At 46.8% G+C, this 24,125-nt stretch overlaps 2 protein-coding genes and 1 pseudogene across 2 annotated transcripts in view; all 3 read left to right on the plus strand.

Annotated features, from left to right (window-relative positions):
• LOC135918306 (protein Njmu-R1-like) overlaps positions 1–11,677 on the plus strand; it is a 148,680-nt gene extending 137,003 nt beyond the window's left edge. Inside the window, exon 12 of the mRNA XM_070524409.1 lies at positions 11,667–11,677. The gene's annotated coding sequence lies outside the window, so the exon portion shown is untranslated. The remainder of the gene's footprint in view (positions 1–11,666) is intronic.
• Positions 1–23,491, plus strand: part of LOC135900729 (lysosomal alpha-mannosidase-like) — a 140,801-nt gene extending 117,310 nt beyond the window's left edge. The window contains exons 2-5 of the mRNA XM_070524701.1: positions 385–555; positions 19,036–19,387; positions 21,267–21,358; positions 23,411–23,491. Of these exons, the coding sequence (XP_070380802.1) occupies positions 385–555; positions 19,036–19,387; positions 21,267–21,358; positions 23,411–23,491 (696 nt within the window). The remainder of the gene's footprint in view (positions 1–384; positions 556–19,035; positions 19,388–21,266; positions 21,359–23,410) is intronic.
• LOC135918344 (nucleoside diphosphate kinase A 2 pseudogene) lies at positions 2,731–3,530 on the plus strand (annotated as a pseudogene).
• Positions 23,492–24,125: the final 634 nt, after the last annotated feature.

Genomic DNA, 24,125 nt, shown 5'->3' on the forward strand with positions numbered 1-24,125 from the left:
CAAGGAAGCTTCAAAAAACGCAATAGCGCCTTTGGAACATTGTGCTCCAATGTACAGCTGTGGTTGTGTGCTAGAACGTTCAAGCACAAAGAGGAGTCTTTACGCAAGCGTCCTTTGGTGAAACATACCGTTGTATGAGTGTAACTGCTAATAAAGCACACATCTTGAACCGTATGGAAACACAGCAAGCTGGATGACTTGATACATGCATCATGAAAACCAGAGCACAAACACACGGACAGAGAAAAGTGTCGCCCACGTTTTTTTTTGTTTGCGTGTTAGTGCACAGGTTTTTCATGGTGCATATCTTGAGCCCGTTGATAATACGGCTTGCTGAGTAGGCTTTCCTGACAGTCATATGACCGTTCTCGCGTGTCATCGCAGACGTGTCCCGAGGCGAAGCCTGGTGTGCTGAACTTCCACGTGGTCCCTTACTGGCGGCTGGAGGCGTCGGACACGTTCGAGAACCTGTACGAGAACTGGGCCAAGCCCACCCTGTCCGCCGTCGTGGACGAACTCTCGCCAAACTCGCCGCGGCGCTTCTCTTTCGACCAGGTGAGTGCTGAGGAGGCACACACACACGCACACACAAGCGCACGCACACACACACACACACACACGCACACACACACGCACACGCACACGCACACACACACACACACACACACGCACGCGCACACACAAACACACACACACACGCACACACACACACACGCACACGCACGCGCACACACAAACACACACACACACGCGCACACACACACACACACACACACGCACGCGCACACACAAACACACACACACACACACGCACACGCACGCGCACACACACATGTGCACGCATACGCACGCCTACGCTCGCACACACACCACCGAACGCATGGTCCCTCAAAAAAGTCGTGCGGAAAGCTGGTGCTTATAACCATGACCTTCGAGCCTTCGACCGCGCGCGGTAAATCCTGTGCTCGCTGTTCAAACGATGTGGCTGATGCAAGGACTCAGCTCCAAATTCCAGCAGTCACTATAGACGTGATAGAGTTTCATACAGTAATGGCTAGCGCGAACTCTGGCACTCGCCTCTACAGGAGTTGCAAGCGGGGTTGTTCAGCCAGCATGGGAACGGCTAGTACCATGGTTAGCTCCTTACCTATCCTGGCAGGGGTTGATGATCTCGTAACCGCCCCTCTTAGCTTGCATTCTCCCCTGCCTCTGGACTACCTGGATTTGGTCACGCTGTGCCACGCATTCGCTGGCCACCTGCGACTTCTGCAAAATGGACACCTCCCATCCACCCTAATATTTGAACTCCGAGGTGGTCACCCCGCGATTTACCTGTGTCGTGTGTGTTTAATTCAGCGACCGGAACGCCTGAGTCCTCAAGCACGAAGACCAGTCAAATCCATGTACTAACAAGGCACTGTACCCACCATCATTCCCATGGCGCCTGAACAATGACAGCCTCAGCGTCTCCTCCAGTAATTGTAGTGGTAAACTGTATGCTAACAGTAGGTTCAATAAACCTATACTGTATACGGAAAGAGTCTGGTCGCTAGAGTTCGGAGCCGGGCGCGTCTGTGGACTCTCTAAAAACCAAACAACTTGAGAAAGTGCCACTAGGTAGGGTGCAGAAAGCAAAAAAGAAGAAGTAGATGAAGCGCCATGAAGCGCCTCAGAAATTTGCCTCACTGCCATACATATGCATACCACAGCCGGTGCGTCCGCATTTTTTCTGTCAGCAGCTATAGTCAGCAGCTATATGAAAAACGGTGTTCATTAAAGTTACGTCACTGTTCGATTGTACGGGCAAGAGATCTCCACCTTGGCGGCGGCGGAGGCAGTTGAAGAAAGACGCAGTCGGCGTTGATGGCCCACCAAGCGCGGGGTAGCATGCGAGAACGCGTAGCGTTTCGTATAATCCGCCGTTGCTTTTAACAAACAGAAAACATAACGTACTTTCTAGGGAATAAGATAAATTTTAACATGTAGCATAGGGAGGCAGAACTCGCCAGCTTTGACCCAGACCCAGAGCAATTTGGACCCAGAGGTGCAGCTAGCACTTCTGGATCAAGTCCGGCAAGCCTCTAAGGCCAGTCGGGCCCTGGACATGGGGCCCCACCCGTAATGATCCGCGTCCCTCTCTCCTTTTTTCTTTGAAGTTTTCTTCTTCTTATAGTTGATTGCACGCCTGCCTAGCACGAGTGATTTGTTGGCAAAATTTTGTCTATAGTCTAGTACACTTTAGCTGGACCGAGCGAAAGTCCATGATACTGTAATCTCCCCGATGAGTGGCTGAATTCGAGGGTGTATTCTTTGTCTCTTTTCATTTGGACGCGACATCAGAGGTTTCAGTGGTATCAGCATTATGAAGAATCTACACGGAGAAATGTACTTGGAACACATTGGACGCTGCAGGTGCCACTAAGGTCCCTGGAGCAGGAGCCAGTAGAGTCACTTTCTTCCAGTGACTCTAGGAGCCAGCAGTCGTAAGCGCCCCCTGTGAACAAATGGATCCTAGCACCTGTCCGTCTTGCGTTAACAATGTCGACGCGTTCTGTAGTTTATATATTGATCCATAGATGACACTTCAACAGTGTTTCGAACGCCGAGCCTGGGAGGGCTCTCATCGCTCGTCTCGCGTCTCCGAGAAGCGACGCTAAGCCACAGACGCTATAGTTCGGTCCAGCGAGCGCCGCTTGCTTCTCTCCTTCTCTCTCACCGCCCTCCTTTCAGCTGTGACGAGAACGTCTTTGTCTTTCAAACCAGACTGCTGTTCACGAGCCAGTTTATCACGAGCCCAGTTGCCGCCATGTCACGCGCACTTCCCGTCGACGAGGCCGCCCAGGCAGCGCATCCTACGACATCCACCGAAGAACAGCGGTCGGCCTCGGAGCGTCCCAGCAACCGACCGTGCGCTGTGCTACCGCAGTCTGTTCGCGTCGAGTTCAAGCCGACCATGGCGCCCAGGGAGCGCACCTTCATCATGGTCAAGCCGGACGGCGTCCAGCGAGGCCTCGTGGGCGAGATCGTCGCGCGCTTCGAGAACCGCGGCTACAAGCTGGTCGCGCTCAAGTTCATGATGGCCGGCGAGGCGTTGCTCAAGGAGCACTACGCCGATCTCGCCGACAAACCTTTCTTCAACGGCCTGGTCAAGTTCATGCAGACCGGCCCCGTTGTGCCCATGGTGTGGGAAGGGGCGAACGCCATCCTCACCGGTCGGGACATGATAGGCGCCACCAATCCTCTGCAGGCCAAGCTGGGTACGGTGCGCGGCGACTACTGCATCCAGGTGGGACGCAACTTGATCCACGGAAGCGACAGCGTCGAGAGCGCCAAGAAGGAGATCGCGCTGTGGTTCAGGGAAAGCGAGCTGGTGAACTGGAAGCCCCAGATGGAGTCGTTGTTATACGAGTGACCGTAACGAAGACCTGGCCGGTGCTTTCCTTGCCACCCATTGGTGAGATACTCTGTTGTTTTGTCTGGCCGCAGCGAGAGTGCGCTGCTCTGCAGAGTAAAGGTTGTTTGGTTTCACAGTGGGGCCGTTTCTCGTTATTCACGCGCTATGTGACTCGGCAGCGTTCAGTCGTTGCTTAAGCGTGGACACGTTGTGCGGTAGTATAATGACATGTCGCATCTCCTTCAAGAGCAGAAGCCTTAGGGCCAATTGTACTACCGTATACGATAAGCGGACGGTGACGCGAGCGTGGTGCAGAAACTATAGCTTATAGGGACCTTGCGTTGTAATGGGTTTTCTCATTTTACCGCTACGGACGTTTGAGGCGTATTCACGCCGCCGCTGCGAAGCCGTTGTGCTGTTCTTGCTGACAGCGCATGCACGCCTCGCGTTCGGAGGTATAGAGAGACGCAGAGTGCGTTTGTCTGTAAAAGCGGCGAAGTGAACGCTTCGTCAACGCTACGCTCAATCGCCTCGGCCGTGGAGCGAGGCCAGCGTCCTCCCTACCGCTGCCGGCAATGTGGGTTGTGCGAACACGCACTATAAGCACGCTCTACCACCCCTGTATTGAGCTGCTGTGCGCATGCAGCAAACGTCGAGGTAACGTTATCTACACTATTCCACCGAGCGCTGACTGAAGGCCACGCTTTCTAGTGGGTTTCAGCCCGTGCACCATCGAGGTGTTATGCCTGCAACGCCACCAGAGGCGCTGATAACGCCAAGGATGTGACTGGCCGCTGTTGCTTCTACAGCAGGAGTTGCCTTGCGTTCTGCGTCACACCATCATGTTGCACCGTGGAGGTTAATAAGCGTAACGCCAAACCTTTCTGTTGCTTAAAACACGCTGGCGGGCTAGTTGGTTAGAATCCATGGTAGAGTGTATAAGCGCGACTGGACGCGGACGAAGAAAGAAACAGATACACAGACACAGCGCTTCACTTTCAACTATATATTTTATTTTCGCACGCATCAATAAATATATACCATGCGAGCGGAAACAAACGTGACAGCAAAAAAAGAACATTGAGTGGTACATTTCGTTGAACCGGACACGTGTGCAAGGCAAGGGAAAAAAAGAGAAAAAATATCTACTACAGTAGTCACGAAGACAAACCAAGGAATCGTATCTCCTTTTCCGAAAGTGATACCGAAGGCTTGCTTACGCACTTTTGCTGTAATTTTGCTATCTCGTATGCCTCTACAATCTCCCTCGTCATCCTGCTATGAGCCTTATACAGAACGGAAGTGCTCTCAAACATGGGCTTGCAGGAACAATCTCGGCAGTGAATGCCCAAGTGACCCGAGATTACCTTATTGACATTGTATTGATACTCCCTTAACCTCTCGTTGATGCATCTGCCGGTTTGACCAATATACGTATTTCCGCATGAAAGTGGGATGGCATAGACAACGTTATGAGTACAGGTTACAAATTGTTGGCGATGCTGGGTAGAACATGAGGGCCTTTTGTTATTTTCTGTGTTAACCTGTTTGCATAGCTTCTGTATACAATGTCAATGTCAATACAATGTCAATAAGGTAATCTCGGGTCACTTGGGCATTCACTGCCGAGATTGTTCCTGCAAGCCCATGTTTGAGAGCACTTCCGTTCTGTATAAGGCTCATAGCAGGATGACGAGGGAGGTTGTAGAGGCATACGAGATAGCAAAATTACAGCAAAAGTGCGTAAGCAAGCCTTCGGTATCACTTTCGGAAAAGGAGATACGATTCCTTGGTTTGTCTTCGTGACAATTGTAGTAGATATTTTTTCTCTTTTTTTCCCTTGCCTTGCACACGTGTCCGGTTCAACGAAATGTACCACTCAATGTTCTTTTTTTGCTGTCACGTTTGTTTCCGCTCGCACGGTATATATTTATTGATGCGTGCGAAAATAAAATATATAGTTGAAAGTGAAGCGCTGTGTCTGTGTATCTGTTTCTTTCTTCGTCCGCGTCCAGTCGCGCTTATACACTCTTAGCACGGTACCTTTTATGGTAACCTTTAATCACGAGTAACTTATAAAATAAAGGTTACATGCGAAATATGTTGATGTTTTAATTAAATGTTGTAACGTATATACATATCTATAGGTTACAAGAGTCAAAATTGACGGATTTAGAGGTTAATTCAGCGCAAAGCGCCTTGTAACCTTTAGATTTTAACCTCTAAAGAACACTGCAGCGCATCAGTGAGGAGACCTACATCATGGATTGGACGTTTGCTGATAAATGTATCCTAATGTGTTCGTGTTCTGCATTTATGATCTGGTTATTACAAAAGTAGGACTTCGGCAGTTCGGGCTGTAATCGGTCTTAATTTCTGTCAGCCAAGCAGTTACATTTTTCACGAAACCAACAAATAAATCTAGTATGATCGCACTTGCAAGTTCATCTGCGCGCTGTTCTTTGACGACCCTCCATACTTGGCGCACAGCCTTATTTGAAGTATCAGCAACGAAGACTGTGTCATCGAATGATGTGGCATGCACTGCCTGCGGAAACCCAGCAGTCGAACGCGACGGAAGCCCCTGGCTCTCGCACGCATTCTAGCCACCATGAGACAGGCATGGAACATCGGTATTTCAACACGAGAAACAAAAGCGGGCGAGTTTCTTTAGAAAAAACTGAATATTTTTTAACAAATTTCATGTAGGAGGCGAGAAAGAACAGTAGAAGAAAAGCACACGAACGCGGTGGGTCCTTCAGTAAAAGGTTGTTGATAACATTGGATGGTTCTATCATATATCAATATAATTCAACTTGTCTACTAAAATGTCCTTGTGCAGAACCTTTCAGTTGTCTGCATACATTTTCTGCCTTTAACCGGGTTCGTTTCATTCCCTGCACTGCCTTGATGCTGTCAACCGAGAATTTTCCATGCTTCAACCATAACCGCTCAAGATGAGGTTAATAGTTAGTGTGCAAGAAGCACTTGCCTAAGAAAACCATGCCGACACGCGATACCAGCTAGGCAGCATGCGTACATCAGTATAAACGCGCGGCGAGGGAGCTGGGGATGCGGTACGCGCTACGGGACCGGCGTAACTGCTTTGAAATAAACAACCTACATGTCGGCGAACCATTCTGCATTGCACTTAGGATGTTTTAAAAACTTGTAGCAACTGATTCCACTGCCAAGTTTCTTTGGGCATTATAAGCTGTGCCGAAGATTGGCATTACAACGCCCGCAAATTTAAGTTACACAGACACGAAACGCGCCAAACGTTCAGTGAAATCAACACGATGCCGCTACACTCACATAAAAGCGAGCGCCGTCCGCTCCGTTGTCTTTTTAGGAGACATAGACAGATGAAAAGAGCGTTAAATGTGTGAAGCCGCCAACTGAGAAATGAAATCTTTACCACTGTCCAAACACGAAATGCTTCCACCATCACACCAATAACATCACTGGCACCTCTGACATTTATTTCTGTAATTCATTGCTTGTTTTCATTTTTTTTTCATTTTTGCTTGTGCCTCTAAGTGCCTTTTTCTAACATGGCGGCTGCGAGCAGGCATCAGCCACACCGGAGCGCGGCCATCCACGGTGCTATCATCTCTCCTCCTCGGCCCAATCGAGATAGCTCGAGTTGCACGCTGGGAAGATTTTAAGCGGGAGCGGGAGGCTCGGAGCCGGCGGGAGTGGTTAGCGTGCTGTCGTCCTGTCGTTGTTGTCGTTCTGAGACGGCCATTATATTTGACTTGTTTGGATACCATCCGATCACCATTGTGTGCTGCCATCACTTGTAGCCTGCAGTAGTTATTACCGCTTCTACTGGGAACTTGCGCCATCCGCTGCACCCTCATGCCTTTGTGCAGCAGAGACGTTTTCGGTGTGTTGCGCGGTCGCTGCAACGAGCCGGGTTGTGAGTGCAAGCGATACACCATTCTGCGCCTGTCGGAAAGTGACAACCTGGTGAGGTGTGACTATTGTGACCACGTCCCTAATGCACACGGAAAAATATGTGATCTCGGTAAGCAGAACTTTTGCTTTAAATTCTTTTTTGGTGGATAGTACGTGAATTCTTTATAGTTCGCAATTCAACATTTGACATAGTACATGCTCTCGCTGCGCGTAAGTGTTTCTGAAAAAGGTTATTGTTGATATATTTGCTTCTTTATGCTCTTCGATTTACATTGAGCTAAATTCGATGATGTCATGTTGTCATTTTGTGCAAATATTGGATTAGACCTTTCTAAAATATTGAGCTTGTCGGCGGGATGAGTTGTGTCAGGGCAACTAAATGACCTCAACAATACGTTTCTTGTACTGGCGCCGTGCTTTGGGCTGATGTAGTTGACAGAAATCGTTCAGTATTGTACAACTCGCCTCGCGCACCCTCCGTTAGCCATGCTGTGGTGGTGCGTGACTGCCCGCGCCCTGGCCTGGAGGTAATCTGCGGTGTGTGCAGAGGTCGGGCAAGCCGAGGCGGTTCATGGTTGCATTTCCGCTTTCTTTCGGTGCGCGTAGTGCTGGAGGTCGCGTAATCTCAAAAGTTCGGAGACGCGTTTAGGGAGCAACAAAACAAACGTTCGCTCCCCTCTGCGTTCTTCAAGTCAACTTGAGAGCGATTGTTCGCGGTCGTCAAATGAGATATGTTCATTAATGCCTGTGCTCGCGTGACACCATGGTTATTAGTAAGCTAATGATTACTGTTACGGCAGGTAAAACTACGTACCTTAGTTTGAGTAGTGGTCTAATGCTTTGCTATCGCTATTAGTGTTTCGCTTTTTGGGTAAAAATGCGTGTTTTTTCGATTTTCTTTTAGTCAAACGGGCCAGTAATTTAACATGGGAATCGGTGGTTAGCGTTGACTAACTGCGAAGAATACACAATTCTCTTTTTACCGCAACGTCACCCCTTCTCTTACAACTTGCATTCCAATTTCGCACGATGATGTATAATTATATACAGCGTTGTTCCAGAGAATACATGTTGTATAGCTTTCGCACAAATTTTGCTTATGCACGCGTCTTTTTTTTTGCCTACAGCTCTGCAATGCGCTCTGCATTACTTTGTGAACACTAATGATGTCGTTTCGTTGCGTCTATAATTTCAGAAACGAAAAATGCAGCCGAGGCAAAGGTGCAATGCAATGTGCCAGGCACCGTTGTTCGAGGCCTCAGTGTCACATGAAACTGTGGAAGCTTGCACATCTAGTCTCCCCTCAGTGCAATATGGTTAGTATAATGTGGAATGTTGGCCAAAGCTTTTTTGATTGCCTAGTGTATCAAATATTTTAAAGCGAAGCTTTCTTTGCCACTTCCCTCGGCTTTTCCACTGCTGCTGCTGTCGCTGACCTGTACGCGGCGTCGGGGAGTGGTTGAGTACGTAATGTATATAATGTACGCAGTGTACGAGAAATTACATTGTACTTGTACATAGTAGGGACGCGGGAGTGCCGTCTGTGAGCCCTTTCCAGCAAGAACTGCGCGGGCGTCGCCACAATGCCCTCTGGAGTTCTTTAGTCGTCACAATGTCCTCTGAAACTCCTCGGCCATCGACAAAATTACCTCTGGAGCGCTGTAATTACGCGTTAGCCTGCGGTATAAGCATTGTAGAAGCTGCAGCGCTTTTGTACTCACGTGCAAATTTCCAGAGGGGAGACAGTCAATGGAAAGATAGTACAGAGAATTTGTAAAACCAACGCCCTGACCAAACGGATGAATAATAGTTGATATTCGCTCGTGGCGCCTTGCATACATAGTATGATCGTGGAAGAATGGAAAGACGCCACCAGAAAGCATGCTTCATTTGGGGTCGCTTAAATAAAAGAAAAGTCGCTACTAGACATGGCAACAGTTGCGGAGAAACTGTAAAAATGTTAGTTTAAGAATGAAACGGCACGTTTCTGCTATTTCTGAAAAATAAACACCCTGCAAGTTTGTACATGATGACAACTGATGCAGGCGTGCAGACGCAAAGCTGCACTCAGTACCGCAGCGTCAAGACGACAACACGCAAGCGGCTGTCGAGCAAATAAACATTTCAGCCACGATGCCATGCGCCCGTGTGAAGAATGGCAGTGTTAAATTGCTTGCAGCATACGAACAATGGCGCACAACAATGCCTCGAGCAAACACGCCTCGCTGTTTGGTGTACTACGTAGGCAAACACAAGTGGTGCACGTAAGCTAACATTTAACATCGCATCACGACTGTCGTAGGCCGTCAGCATCACCGCCAAATATTGCCACTGAACGTAAACAGCACAGAAAGCTTTGCTTGCATCGATTCCCACAGTGCGTGGGATCTATATATTTTCTTTTTCTTTTTTTTTTGCTTTAGAGAGGACTGTCCCAGTTGGTGCCTCCATAGAAAATGAATCGGCCTGAATGCCTGTGCAAGAATCACAGCCTGGCTGCTCTAAAGGTAAATGCATAGCGCATACAGGAAAGAATTGGTTTTATTGGGTGCTTTGTTTTCACTTGTTTGTTTCAGACTCCGCACCGTAGTCCCATGTGCAAGAGCCCCCACTTGACAGCCCAGTGGTTGCCATGGACAAAGAGATCCGCGATACTGAATGCGGCCAAGGTATGTGATGTGAAATATAATTTACTTGTTCATAAGGAAAAGATCTCAAATGTAACGATACTAAATATTACACTCATTTGTAAACTTCTCACATATCGTCCAGAAAGCTCTCTGCATTCACCTTGTGATTACTTTTACTCACATCTGTGTTCCTGTTCAGTACTTATATTGTAGCATTATCGTTTGTATTGATCAGTGGTGCGAGTCGAGCGGAGCATTATTACACGATTGAATGTTGTCGCCTTAGATTTTCTTCCCCTGAAATAATACTAAGGATGGAGGCATTGCTCATACTTTATATGCGCTTAAATTGAGGTATGGTAGTATTTTGGTGCTATTTTTTATTCACTACTTCCGTTTAGCTAGACTGCACGATAATTAACACATGAAGGCACAGAATGTAGAGAAGGAACAAATTAATGAAATTAGATGAAATTCTTAAATTATATTTAACAATTTAATTTAAATGTGATTTATTGCATTTGAAAGTTAATAAAGGTGAGGTAAGCAAAAACCGTAAGAGACATCCTGCCGGACGGAGCGTGCACACAGCCAGCTCATGAAGTGTGCGATGCTGCACCAATTTATCTGGTGAAATCTCGTTAATGCGTATCTTGTGGGAACAGGGCATAATTACGCGCTAAACGGTAGTATCCTTTAGTGAGATTTCAGTTGTATATAGTTGAGCAAACAAACGAAAATTGGTATTATACTTATTACTTTCAGTAAAATAACATTTCATCGCTTTTTCCTGCATGCTTTAATGAGAGCTAAAGGTGAGCCAGTTCTAATTTTCCTTGATGTAGAATGGTTGGGCTCTTTCGGGTTGAGTTGTGCTCTGCATCTGTAGTACTGCACGTTTTTGATAAATTTTACTTCGTCAGTTCACATTATACTGTGCATATTTAATGTTTGATAGGCGAATGTTTATAGGCTCTAAGTGTCCTTGTAGGCTCCACTGCCCAGTGGTGATATCCAGATTGCAGCTCCCCACGTCTACACATGCAGCGAGCACACGTGTGTTTATGCTGGCAGCAGGCAAAAAATAATTTGGGTCTCGAACGGCAGCCTGGAGCTAGCTGTAATTTATTGTATTTTAACCTACTACATCAAGAACCTCTATTATCCATATGCATTTGCACCATTCCTGGCGCTGATGCAGAAACTTGTGCTTCCCAGCAATGTTGTGCCTAGAGGGCTCATAAATAACAGATTGAAGTGTTTCTTTGCTCTTCTGAAGAAAAAGAATGTGATTTGATTCAAAGTCTAGTTAACAATTTTCACCTTGCATTAATGTTCACTTGTTGCCAGGGGGGTGGTGAACAGATGCATCATTTTGTGCATTACAGTTGCATGCCTTTCTATAACTGTTTTATTGAAAATTACTGAGGTAATACATCCATTCATGCAAGTGGCATTTAGTATTGTGCACAAGTATTTTATTTAGCTGCTCAAAATTCTTAAATTCGTGCAATGTGAATTATGGCGGCCTTTCTTTGTCACTGCCCTTTATTCTAACTGCTAGCCCCTAGATGATAGAGTAATTGTGCAGTACTCTGCATAGCCCAAATGACCTTTTTCAATATTTATTTTAAATAGGTAGTGCATTCAAGAAGTTTGAATCCCATCCTTGACATAGTTAGCTAGACAGTAAAATGTGTCTTGTAGTAATTTTAATAAAGAAATGTTCACGTTTGCATTGTCACGAGGATCTAAACTGAGAGTTCACTATGCTTTAAGCATCACCACTTCCAGCCTTTTGTCATTTGGCCCTACAAGCCAGCACTTCACACATCTCCTGGTTAAGCTTTGTCTGATGTTTGTAAGAGCAACAAGTTGTCTTTTGATGCCAGTGGTGGTCAATGCTAACACTAAGGAAACGTTGCTCAGGTATAGATGGGCTCAGTATAGATGGTCTCCTTTTTTAGGTTCACCTATAGCCTATACTTTGTATATTCTTTGCATCGGCTACATTGCATTGGCAACGTCTTTATTGACCTGCTGTAATGCTGCACATTGATGTGTAAAGCTTTTTTTATGTAGTGTCCAATGTGGATATGAACACAAGTGTCCAGTTTTTGTTCCTGCAATCTCATATACTAATCTTTCCCTTGTTTTCTTGCTTCCTGACAGCAGTACAAGTTTTTACATGGACAGTTAACACGAAGTTATTGACGACATGCATGGCTGAATCACGGTGATATGATTTTAAAAATTCCTGTGTTATGATGCAAGTGATAGTATTCTGTTGAATTTTCAGATCTAGTCATGTGCCAGCAAGGCCTGCTGTACTTCTGGTGTATTCTATGTTGTATTTTCAAATAAAGATGTTGCATTCTGAAGTTTACCTTATACTGCCTCTGGAACTGTCAATTTATACTCAGATTATTTATACAAGCTAACGGTGCCTCCTCCTCAGGCGTTCAAATTGTGTTTTGAACTGTATTTTTGAGAACATTACCGTTACATATTTGCTCAAAAGGTGCCGCACGGGGAGTTTCATTTCGTCAGAAATCCCAAGGGATACAGTATAGTAGTATCATGGTAGCCCTTCGTTGGCTGAAATACAACGATTTAAGTGACTTAAATGTAAGTAAACTTTTGACACCACATTCAGTTGAGCGTTCCTTTTTTTTTCAGAGAATTTCATGTGGGCCCCGCTCTTTACATGGTCCGACGAGCTGGGTGCGGCCTAGCAACGGGGAGGCGCCACTTGGGTTTTGTTCCAGAAAGGCCAAATCTCCGCATGGTGCACCGAGTCGGCTGCCGCCAAACAACAGAGGTGCGTCATTTCCTTCTTTTGCGGTTCTCTCTGCTTGCGCCTCTTCTTTCTTGCGCGCTTCTTTTCGCGGTCGGATTAAGCAGCCGACAACCATGCCCGGAGAAACGTGAGCCCTCGCGGAGGACGCCACTCGGCCAGTCCTTTTTGGACACTGTCTTTACACGTGGTTGCGCTTCGAAATAGTTCACCTGTCCACCTCGTGTAGTTTCCACAGGAAAGGGTGTCCCTGTGTCTCTCTCAGCCTAAGCAAAAAAAAAGAAAAAACTGCGTTTTGCTGGCAGCTTACGCAAGCCGTAACATCTCTTCGACTGCAATGATATCTAGTCAAAAAATTCTCTAGCTATCACAAAGCACAACAAGGAGGAGTGCGGGAGTACAGATCTCCACTTACGAATGGCATAGCAAGTGACAGACGCATACTGTTTTTGGGTACAATTGTGTAGCTATTAGCAATAAATGAAGCAAATTTTTGCTTTGCTTATGAACAACGGCAAGTGTTCAGGCCCTTTACCCGTGCTGTGTTTTTCTCCTGCGCATGCATTTGCGTTTACTGTGTGGATTGTACCAAGGGTATCATTCAGCATTCAAAAATTAAAAAGTAGAATCAGTGAGCTGAAATTCATTTTTTTTTTTTTTCATTTTCGCGTGCTAGATGATACCTTAGGAACAATCCACCGAGTAAACACAAACGCATGTGCAGGAGGATAAAAACCGCAACAGCGCGAGCCAAAAGTCAGAACACTTGTCGTTGGCAAAGCGAAAATTTGCCTCATTTATTGATTAGCAGCTACAGAACTGTAGCCCAAAAGAATGAGTCTGTCACTTACAATATACTATTCAAAAGTAAAGAAATTTATCTGGCTCCCGCGGTCACCTTTGTTGTACTTTTTGGGGTATAGGCTGCATTTTGTCTTAATATTTTTTAGGCCAAACAAGAGATGTTGCGGTATGCGTAAGGTCTAGGTTGCCTGGAAAACGCAATGTTTATTTTTCTTCCTTTTTGTTACTTAGATTCAGAGAGACACAGGGACACCCTTTGTCCCGAAAACCGCACGAGGTGGACACGTGAACTATTTCGAAGCGCAAGCGCATGTAAAGGCAGCGTCCGGAAAGGACTGGCCGAGGGGCTTCCTCCGCGAAGGCTCACATTTCTCCGCGCACGGTTGTAGTCTGCTTAATCCGGCCGCGGAAAGAAGCGCGCAAGAAAGAAGAGGCGCAAGCAGAAAGAAGCGCGAAAGAAGGAATAGACGCACCTTTGTTGCTAGGCGACAACTGCCTTGGCGGAGCATGCGCAGAGCAACGGGCTTTTATGAAACATACCGCAGAAAGAAGAGCCGCGTCCCCGTTGCTAGGCGACACCGGCTCTATATACGGAGCATGCGCAGCACGGTGTCTATCTGGGACCTCCTGCAAGCCGCTTTGTGTGAACATTTTAATCGTTCAACCGGTATATTGTAAAAGTAACCTTTATATTTAGGCAAAGGCACTCAATACTGTATGCCTATACTAGAGGTTAAAGTGTTGTAACCTCTAGTTGAGGTGCACGCTTTCTTACCTTTAATAGAAGTTAAATTTGTAAAGGTTGATTTGTAACTTATAAGTTAAAGGTGCACAAATCTGTGAGAATATACCCCTTTAGTAAACGTTACCGTGCTAAGAGTGTACACTCTACCATGCTTTCTGTTGCTGTCAACGCCCTAGAGCCTCCTACAATAATTGCTAGAGGGAACTCGGGTGCTGCGATCTTTCAGCCGCCATGGGAAGGATGGAAAGTGCATGAAGTTTGTCTGATCTTCGTGCTTTTGACTTAGGACGTTCTTGGGACTTCGTTTATTGCGCTTTATCTGCCTTCATTGTCGTAAAGTTCAGAGCAATCAGTACTTCTCTGAATGTAGACGACTCTGCGAACACACACAGTCACTACTAATTGCAGCGGTTCAACCTGTCAAGGTGGCCAAATATAACGAATCAAGCGTCTCAATTAACGCGCAGCTGCCTTGCCCGCGAGAAATTCATAAGGGCTATGGCTCTTGTTGCTGCATGCGCCTATGGCGTAATGGTTTCAATATGGGGTTTCTTTGCTAGAGCTCCTTTGTTCGAATACTGCCGTCGGGCAATTTTAATAATGTTTCTTTAATTAATACACAGTATTTGGCTGAAAATTTCGAGTTTGCAAAGACATGAAGCCGTTTAAAGTCAGAAGATTGAAGCTCCGAAAAATCCATGTACTTTCCATAATTCCCATGCTGGTACAAGCGCTCCCATCGCAGCTCCCATAAAGAACAGCGCCCAAAGTTCTCTCTAGTAATTATGGTATGAAACTCTACAGTCAACTCATCGTCCTTCGTGCGAAACTGCCAATTTATATATTTTGTCTAAGGAAAGGATGGCGCACAATGTTTATACACCGACAGCAGTGCCAGATAGTTTATCCGATCGAGCGGAGGAATTATACCTTGCAAGAGGCGTTGTGCGTTCACGACTATAGCTGTCGTTGTGCTAGAGGCAAGCGTTTCCACGCTATGCAAATAGCGTGACCATGCATGCAATATGCGTCCAATAGCTGCCGTGGAGCGGAGGAAGCTCAATTGGTTTAGTAAGTAAGAGGAAACCATGCTTACAACGGGCACGCATTTCTTGCTGTTCAGAAATGGCGCCTCATTTCCGTCGTATTCCAAGCTTTATAGGGTGGCTATCCCAAGCGGCTGGGGTCGGCAGCGCTTGTATAGGAAGTTATATAAATCGACACGCCGTCTAGGTGGGCCGTGCCCGGTGCCTGCACATTAGTGGCCTTGTTCCAGCGTGCGCGTTTTCGGCTGGCCCTGGGCGAAAGGGGTTGCACCTACAACAACAGAGAGAGTGCGAGTGCCACTATGGCGGAGCGCTCGATCGCAAACGTGACAGTGTACATGCAGCTTGCCCTGGAATAGGGACGCCAACCATGCAGGCCGGAGATCTTCATCAACCAATAGAAGATGAAGACATCCGGCCTGACCGCTGAGACTCTTGCTTGAGTAATAAAGTTTACTTCCTCCTCCTCCTCCTCCTCCTCCTCCTCCTCCTCAAAAGGTCCTTTCGCCAGCGAAGAGAAATGCTAAGGGGAGCGCGGTAGGCGTTGGAACACCAGCGGCAGACGCCGAGCCTGCCGAGCGTCCCTGAGCAAAGCGGGACATTCAAACAGAGGTGAAAAAAAAGAATATTGCAGGGGATGCCGGGCATCGGCGTGCTTATAGTAAAGCCGTCTCTGACTGTGCTTGAGCGTAATGAGTATATCATGCTCAACGCAATGGCACCACATAGCGTCTGGCTGCTCTTGAACTGGAACGCATATCGTCTTAAAGAGCGTTAAGCGTTCTTAGTAGCGGCGTTAACTTTTGACCGCGGTAGAACAAAAGAACAAAAAGAAAGTTTAGATCCCGCGTACAGTCGTGCCCGGGTTTAACTAGAACACCTTGTAAGGAGTCAAAGCTCAATGCTAAACCTTGCTATCCATGTCAGTGATTGGTCCTTCGGGCGCAACTGTCCATTTTTTATAACAGTTATTGCAATCGTACTACTGGGTGTCATTTGCAACCAGCTTGATAGCTATTGAAACCCCTATCACAAACCCATTGCTTTATCATTTCATATACGTATTACACACAACGGCCTGTGATCCATGGAAAGCATTGTCCCTGCTCATTATTTATTTGTAGGAGAGGTCGATTTGTCTGCATATTTATGAAGTTATGAATGGTTATAAAATTCATTGCAGCTCCGCTGTAAGATTTCACATAAAACATATTTGCATTTGGTGAAGACCAACCTTCCCAAACTTTGCAACAGAAAGTTTTTAGGAAATTTCTGGCGGAAACATCAGCCATATTTCTATTACCACGAGGTACAGCATAAAACCTGGTGTTTAAGGTGTCCTTGCATCAAATTGACAGTACCGTCTAATTCAAACTGTCGTACATGTCACAGGCAATATTTATGGCGAACTCGCTCGCGTTCATCAATTGTCATTATCTTCATGTGTCGGCTATGTGGCAAGGGAATGCACTTATGTGGAACTGTATTTGTCTGCTCTGTTGGTGTATTAAATATTTCTGTGAACCCGAGCGGGTGTTGAGAGTGCATGATTGCTAGTATTTTGTCTTCATTGTGACTTGCAGTGTTCGTATCAACAATAGACCATATATATATATATATATATATATATATATATATATATATATATATATATATATATATATATATATATATATATATATATATATATATATATATATAGAACTTGAGTGGTGCTGACTTGAGTGGTAGCCTGAAGAATCCCTCTTTGCCTACACACACATATATATATATATATATATATATATATATATATATATATATATATATATATATATATATATATATATATTGTGAGCTCCAATAGCTTCTAGAGCAACATCTTCTAGTGGTGGTAAATTAATGCCGGCAACTTGCATCGGCACAACCTCACAGGCAATGGTTGCGCACACTGCCCAAGTCAGCAGTACGAGTAGACACTAAATTGGACCCCTATTAGCGATATTTCAGCTTCCTGCAGCTTAGACCGTTCATTTTCCCCGCTTGTAAGTCGCATATCCTGGGTTCATTCTCAGGACGGCCTTTTTCAATCATCATATGCACCATGAGGCGGAAATTCCGGCGTCCCTTCTTATCATCCGATCGTATCAAAAAACAACGTGACCAAGTGATGACGTCATGTTACCGGTGCTAGACCTGCTGCGGCTTGCACTGCGAAATCCTACGGTGAATAGCCACGGCATTGGGGCTGGTCAACTCCCAAGATTGGATTGAGATATATTAAAGTGGATTCGGATGGATTAAAGAGAATTAAGGCTATCAACGTGGGTTAAAGTGAATTAAGGTGAATTAAGATTGGTAAAAATTAGAGCAAGGCGGGTTAAGGTGGAGTCTTAATTTAAGGTGGTAAGTTAGACAAGCCCTAATGCTTTCGAATTCAATTCACGTAATTGATACCTAAGTGACTGTAATTTTTTTTGTCTCAACTGCGAAGCTCTCTTTCGGAGGAACCCGCATGTTTTCCAGACTCGTGTTGCTCTCACAAGGATCACAAGTTTTCCCATTTTTAATTTCTCCCACGTTCAGGATTTCTGCAGAACTTATTAGCCATAGTCAGTGGCCGTAGCATCGAATGGCGCTCCTCAAGATAGGTCTCTAGCTCATACTGTTTCGTCAAGTGTTCTCGTTGAGAGGCTCAGTATTCCCAGAACCGGTTTCAATGTTAGGAGCAAGGCGTGAAACCTGGTTAGGTAGTGGTCAGTAATGCGAATTCAGAGCGCGGTAACTATATTCAACTGAACCAAACTGAATTTAATTTGCAATAACTGTTGCGGGAGACAAAGCTAAAACCGAGCAAACAGCGTGCAGAAGAACTTGGCCCCTCTAAACTCCAGTCGACATAACGGTGGTTAGAGGAAATGCTAAAAGGTAAGGCATGCAGGCAGGACACAAGAGAAGTGGACAACACGAACGCCTTGTTGTGTCCTGTCTGCGCGCCTTACCGTTTTGCATAATGAATCCTTGCCAACTAGCTCAGCTTTCTGTCGTTTTAGGAAATACTACATAATCTGACAATGACCTGAAGAGCGGAAGCTTTCCTGCTGTTCTCCTGTCTTCTCTACTTTTTTTTCAGTTCTTGATCTTCATTTCCATGTCAAGTCTCCGCGCTGTGAATCAGCTCTAGCATTTGAAACTCAATAATTACAGCATGTTACGAGCGCGTCTGGCACGTTTGCGGCGTCGTGACACGGGATGGTACTGACACGTGTACTTGCATATCTTTTTCCGGGGACCGCCGATCACCGACTAACCACTGTTGAAGAAGTTATCGCTCGGCGCTCAAGACGCACCTTCACGAATTGGAACTCTCCCGAATGTCGTCGGCGATTCTTTAGCGAGGGAACCTCGTCTAATGAGATTGCGAGTGCGACGAGAATAGGGTTGTGCTTTATGAAACGGCTGCGAAAACCACCAATTACGCTGTCACGTACGGCGGGTCATGTAAAAATACGCGAGCTACTTGACCCGTGCGTAAGATTTTCGACGCTCGACGACTGTGCTCAGCGCTGCCCTTGTGCTTTTTGTGTTGTTTACTTTGCTGGCACCTGTTCGCCCAATTAAAGAGATAAATCCTTAAGTCGCGCACTTGGCAGTGTCTTATTATTCACCGTCACGCCAACGTGACAACGACACGGTGACATCGTCACTCCGCACCGCAGGTGGCGTTCGTGGCCCGCTGGTGGGACGAGCAGAACGTCACCTCCAGGACTCGGATGCGCCGCCTGGTGGACTCGGGCCGCCTGGAGCCCCTGGGTGGCGGCTGGGTGCAGCCGGACGAAGCGAGCTGCCACTACTCGGCGCTGGTGGATCAGCTCACGCTGGGCATGCGGTGGCTGCAGGAGAATCTGGGCGACTGCGGCCGCCCGCGCGCCGCCTGGCAGCTGAACACGTGGGGGCACTCGGTCGAGCTCGCGTCGCTGCTCTCGCAGGCGGGGCTGCACGGCTTGTTCCTCAGTCGCCTCCCGGAAAACCAGGCGTCTCACTTCGTCTGGAAGGCTGACGCCAGCCTGGGTGCGCGTGCACCGAAAGTGCAATTTTTTATTGCGAAAGCAATACTGCTCGCACTTTCGGCCCATTGGTGGTCGTGGCGTCTCCTTACACAGCTGCGCGTCACGTGACCATGTGACGTCACACCAGACCGAGAGACGGGGCCCCAGCTCGCGGCATCGATGGTGGCGCCCTCTCTCGGTAGCGCCGCTGCTGCGGCGCTACCGAGAGAGGGCGCTCGCTGGTGTGACGTCACGCTAGGAGGATAAATGGGGCTACAGCTCGGCTCCTCACAGAGGTCGGCGCACTGCCTTGCTCTATGTCGGATGATGTAGCGCCATAAGTTTAACAAAGGGCAACCATGTCCACACGATCAGCCGAACCAAGGCGCAGCCAAGGGTATTGCTTTCGCAATCTTCCAGGCTTAACCAAGCAAAGCCTTCAGCCATATTTTTTTGTGGGGGATGCCGTCGAATTCCGCCATACTATCAAATTCTGTAACGGCGCCATTTTTTTTCAGCGAATCACAGAGGCTGTAGCAGCCTGCTGGGCCAATCAGAGCTGACAAGATGGCGAGTTGGACTAAAAATGGCGGATCGTGACCCTGTCCAGAGCATACCTCTCAGAGCCAGAGACTAAATGGCTGGGTTCATCGTTGCTGATAGATAATCACAGGCGCACAGCGCACATAGACCAGGCAGACAGGTGCTTATATGCGCCGTGATGGCTTGCAATAAAACGGGTTGTCGTTACACAAGCTATGTTGCGAGTGAGCCAGGTATATACCCGCCGACGTTACTCGCTGGCTGTGGCGTTCCGCTGTTGAGCCAGAGGTCGCGGGTTCGATTGCAGACCGCATTTCGGTGAGTGCTAAATGCAGAAACTCTGGTGTACTTAAATTTAGGTGCACCTTATTTAAAAAAAACCAAGCAGTCAAAATTAATGCGGAGCACTCCGCTTGGTGTCCAGTGTTGCCGTGGGTTATTTCACCTCACGGATTATTCCGTCAGCCAAGCGTGTGTCCGATCCCATCCACAGAATAACCTTTGTTCTAAGACAGTGCTCTGTGTGCCCGCTCCCATCCATATTGTGTTACTAAAGTGCCTAAAGAATTTCTAAAATCTAAAAACCATCTCGAATTTTTTAATCAATCGAGAGTGCAGCAAGTTAGCGCTGTTAGATCAAACGGGTGTGCGGTCCGGCCACGGCTGGAGCGTTGCAGCTTATACGGAACGTGGTAGCGCTTTTTAAAATCTCTCCACAGTGTCGTATGAGATGGGTGCAATTTAGTGAAAGAAATGTTGGGTCTCATCCTCGTCGATGAGGGTCGGTGATAGAATTGAAGCAATACAAGAAAATCCAAGGCGCGGTGAGTAGATCACCACAAAATCTAGCAGTGACATTCATTTCTTGCACCAGCCATTCGGTCTCTATGCTCAGTCGATAACGTCAGCCTTTTCTTATAGGGCGCTCACCCAACTAGACGGTCGACTATTTATACAGATCCAACGACAGGAGCTTATTTTGGCGCCATTCATCTTGAACGCAGAAAACTGTACGCGTGCTCTAGTGGCTTTTTTTTTTCTAAAATCAGCGGACCTGACAAAAGGCTTATCGGCATCCCGAGTCTATCTTGCTTCTTTTGCATTCTTTGTTCTTTGAACTCCTCATACCGTCTTCCTGGTGCAGGGTAGCCGACTGCTGCTTAATCTCCCAGTCTTCCTTGTTTCTCTCTCTCTCTCTCTCTCTCTTTTGCACAGCGCTATTTCTTGACTTCCCCGAGTGTACATGTCAAGAAACCTCCCTGCTTTTTCTGTCTTCTCGCTCTCTCTCTCTCTCAAGCGTATATGAACCTTATGGAAGGCTGGACTGGGGGAGAGGAAAACTTTTTGTCTCACTGCAGGAGAGGCCGGTGAAATCTTCGCGGCAGCAGCGCGTCTAGGCTGGCCCGAGGGCTACTGCTTCGATGCCGATTGCCCGAAGGACAAGCTGACGGTACGCAACCACCTTCGGCTCACTCTCACCGGAGTCCTTTAAAAAGGACGCTGCTTTTTCTTTTTTTCTGTTTGCAATAGGTTTTAGTGCCGAATGGGCACCAAAATCCATCCGTCCATCCATGCCAAGTGCCCGCGAATGATCAGAACAACAATTAATGCCTTGCACCGATGCACCTTAAGTGTTTCGGATGTCACTCTGCGTGGGCGCAGCATAGAGTTGCCGGGGAAATTGCGATCGCATTAGCTTGCGCTGCAACGGACGCGAAATTTGTGATCAGTGACAGCAAAACTGCCATACAAAATTTTAGCAAGGGAACGATCTCGCCCTTAGCGGCCAGAATCCTAGGCCAGAGAAAGTTAAATAGAAAAATTCAAATAATTTGGACTCCGGTGCACAAAGCCGTCCCCGGCAACGAGGTGGCCCACGAGCTGGCTCGAGATCTCTACCGCTGAGCCGCTACGGCGCCCCTCGATGACCGAGGGAGCGGAGAGTGCATGCGGAAATATGGGGAGATCACTCAGCATTATAGATTGGCTCGCAGACTGGTACCCCCGCCGGACCCGAAATTAAACAACAGAAAAGCAGTCGCGTGGAGACGAATACAAACTTACACGTATCCGCACCCGGTTATGACGAACCACATGTTCCCCGAGGCTGCAGGAGCGATAGGTGTAATCTTTGTGGGGCGAGATGGACCCTCGACCACATAATATGCTAATGTCCGTACTCTCCCGGGGGAACGCACAAAATAGGTAGTAGAGACACCTGAGAGACCCTGCTGCGCAGCTCGGACTCTGAGCTCCAGCTCCGGCTCGTCCAACTGGCTGAAGAGGCTGCTCGGGCCCAAAACCTCTCAGCCTGCATCTGAGGCGGCGGCATTCGCCCCCTGACCTGACCCTGATCTGTTGGAAAATAAAGCTTATTCTATCTTTCACCGATGCCGCAAAGAGCATACGCGTTCTCACCGCGAATGGGATGTTAGAATGAAACGGGTTGCTTCGTTCTGCGCTGATTCGAGCAAGATCTTAAGGTGCGGCTGCTGCATCGGTTCCGGCGGGCAAGTATACGTGCGAACAAACGCCAGCCAATTCTGATGCTGATATTTCGGACGTGATTGTGATGTTAAAACGTAAAAGCTTTTTGTGAAAAAGGGCCAACATTCCTGCAGGAAATTGGGTACACCGGACGTCTGCGCTACTGAGCCCGAAGTCACTTGGACGAAGTACGTACACCCGGCCACAAAATATTACGGACCATGAAATCTGACAAAGAGCTGAATATATCCGTAACCTCACAACGCAGCGTGGCATTTGCATCTAGGACCTCGACTAGGATATGCTAACAACATTGCCGCATACAATTTTACTGGCTATTGCTACAGGCTGGTCGGGAATTGAGCGTTTTCTGAGATCCTGTGGTCCATAAACTTTTGTGGCCGGGTGTACATGGATTTATATGCCTCACATAACTCCCATGCTTGCTTATGTAGCCGTCCGGAAACGGTGACTCGTGTAGACACAAGTACCATGTATAAGTCGTGTGGTCTCAGTTTAAAACTGCACGGCGATGACGACTTGCTTTGAAGGCATGAAACAAATTGCAATAAACGAGGACTGAATTGAGTTTATCATATGTGGCACCAAAACATGTGGCTCTATTGTGAATAGAAATTTTTGGAAACTGTCGATCATGTGACTGATGGGGCACTTTATGCATGCTATAGTTTGACACGCTTGATTTGTTCGCCTAAGCCTCCAATGATTTCCTGCTAGTAAAATTGTGCAGAACTTGCCGCTTCGGTGGCGCACACTTGAACAATGAGTCTCTTTTGACATCATAGGATTCACTGACCGTAGTTTCTACATTCGCCTGTTTCGACGCAAACACCAAACGTTTATGAAACTTTGCTGCAAGATTACAGTGCTTGCTCTCTTTCATAGCCTCTTCCCTTCAGTTTTTTTTCTGAGGAACTATTTATGTAAGTGGGCGAACTCTGCCGAAAATGTACGCGGAAAATTTTGAATTTTCGATTTTCGTCCGTCTGCCCAGGTGGCGAACGCCGTTGGAAGAGCGGAGAATTTTATCAAGATTGTGGCGTCAAAGGCAAGAAATTATTACTTTTCTTCTTGAGTGATATAACCGCAAACGTCCTTGCTATTCACATCGTTTTTAAGACTAAGGTTGATTAGCGAACCCTCGCAGAGTAGACTGGCCTCACGTTGCTTCTGCTGTCTTAACGAATAACTGATGCACAGGACAGTACATCTACACTGCATCAGCTTAGACTGGATGTTTTGTGTGTTTTTACTTTCTTTTTTTAAAGATTAAATAAACATTTTAAAAAATTGCCTCTGTCAAACGCAAATATTTTAATCCTTCAATTCGATTACTCGAAGAGGCGGACATCACTTGCAGGAGGAATGAAAATGTCTATTTGTATCATAAAAAAATTGCAATTAGCTTTTAACAAATAATTTACGATTTGTCACCGGTGAGTTCGCAAGCCATGCATCCACTTGGCACGAATTCTTAGGATGACACCGGTATTGAGATATTCATTTTCAAATTGTGCAACGAGATAAGTTTACTTAGTAAAGAAAAATCGAGTGTCCGTGAGCGGAAACAGGTGAGCACGAGCAACGGTTAGGCGGTGCTGTCGCATATAGCAGTTTTACTCTCTTTGCGAAGTCTATGATCATCGATCATTTCCATGACCTCGCTCTATGAGCTTGCTTCAAATGTGCCCTGAAATGTCTGATACATA

This window comes from Dermacentor albipictus, chromosome 8 (assembly GCF_038994185.2).
Source record: "Dermacentor albipictus isolate Rhodes 1998 colony chromosome 8, USDA_Dalb.pri_finalv2, whole genome shotgun sequence".
NCBI lineage: Eukaryota > Metazoa > Arthropoda > Arachnida > Ixodida > Ixodidae > Dermacentor > Dermacentor albipictus.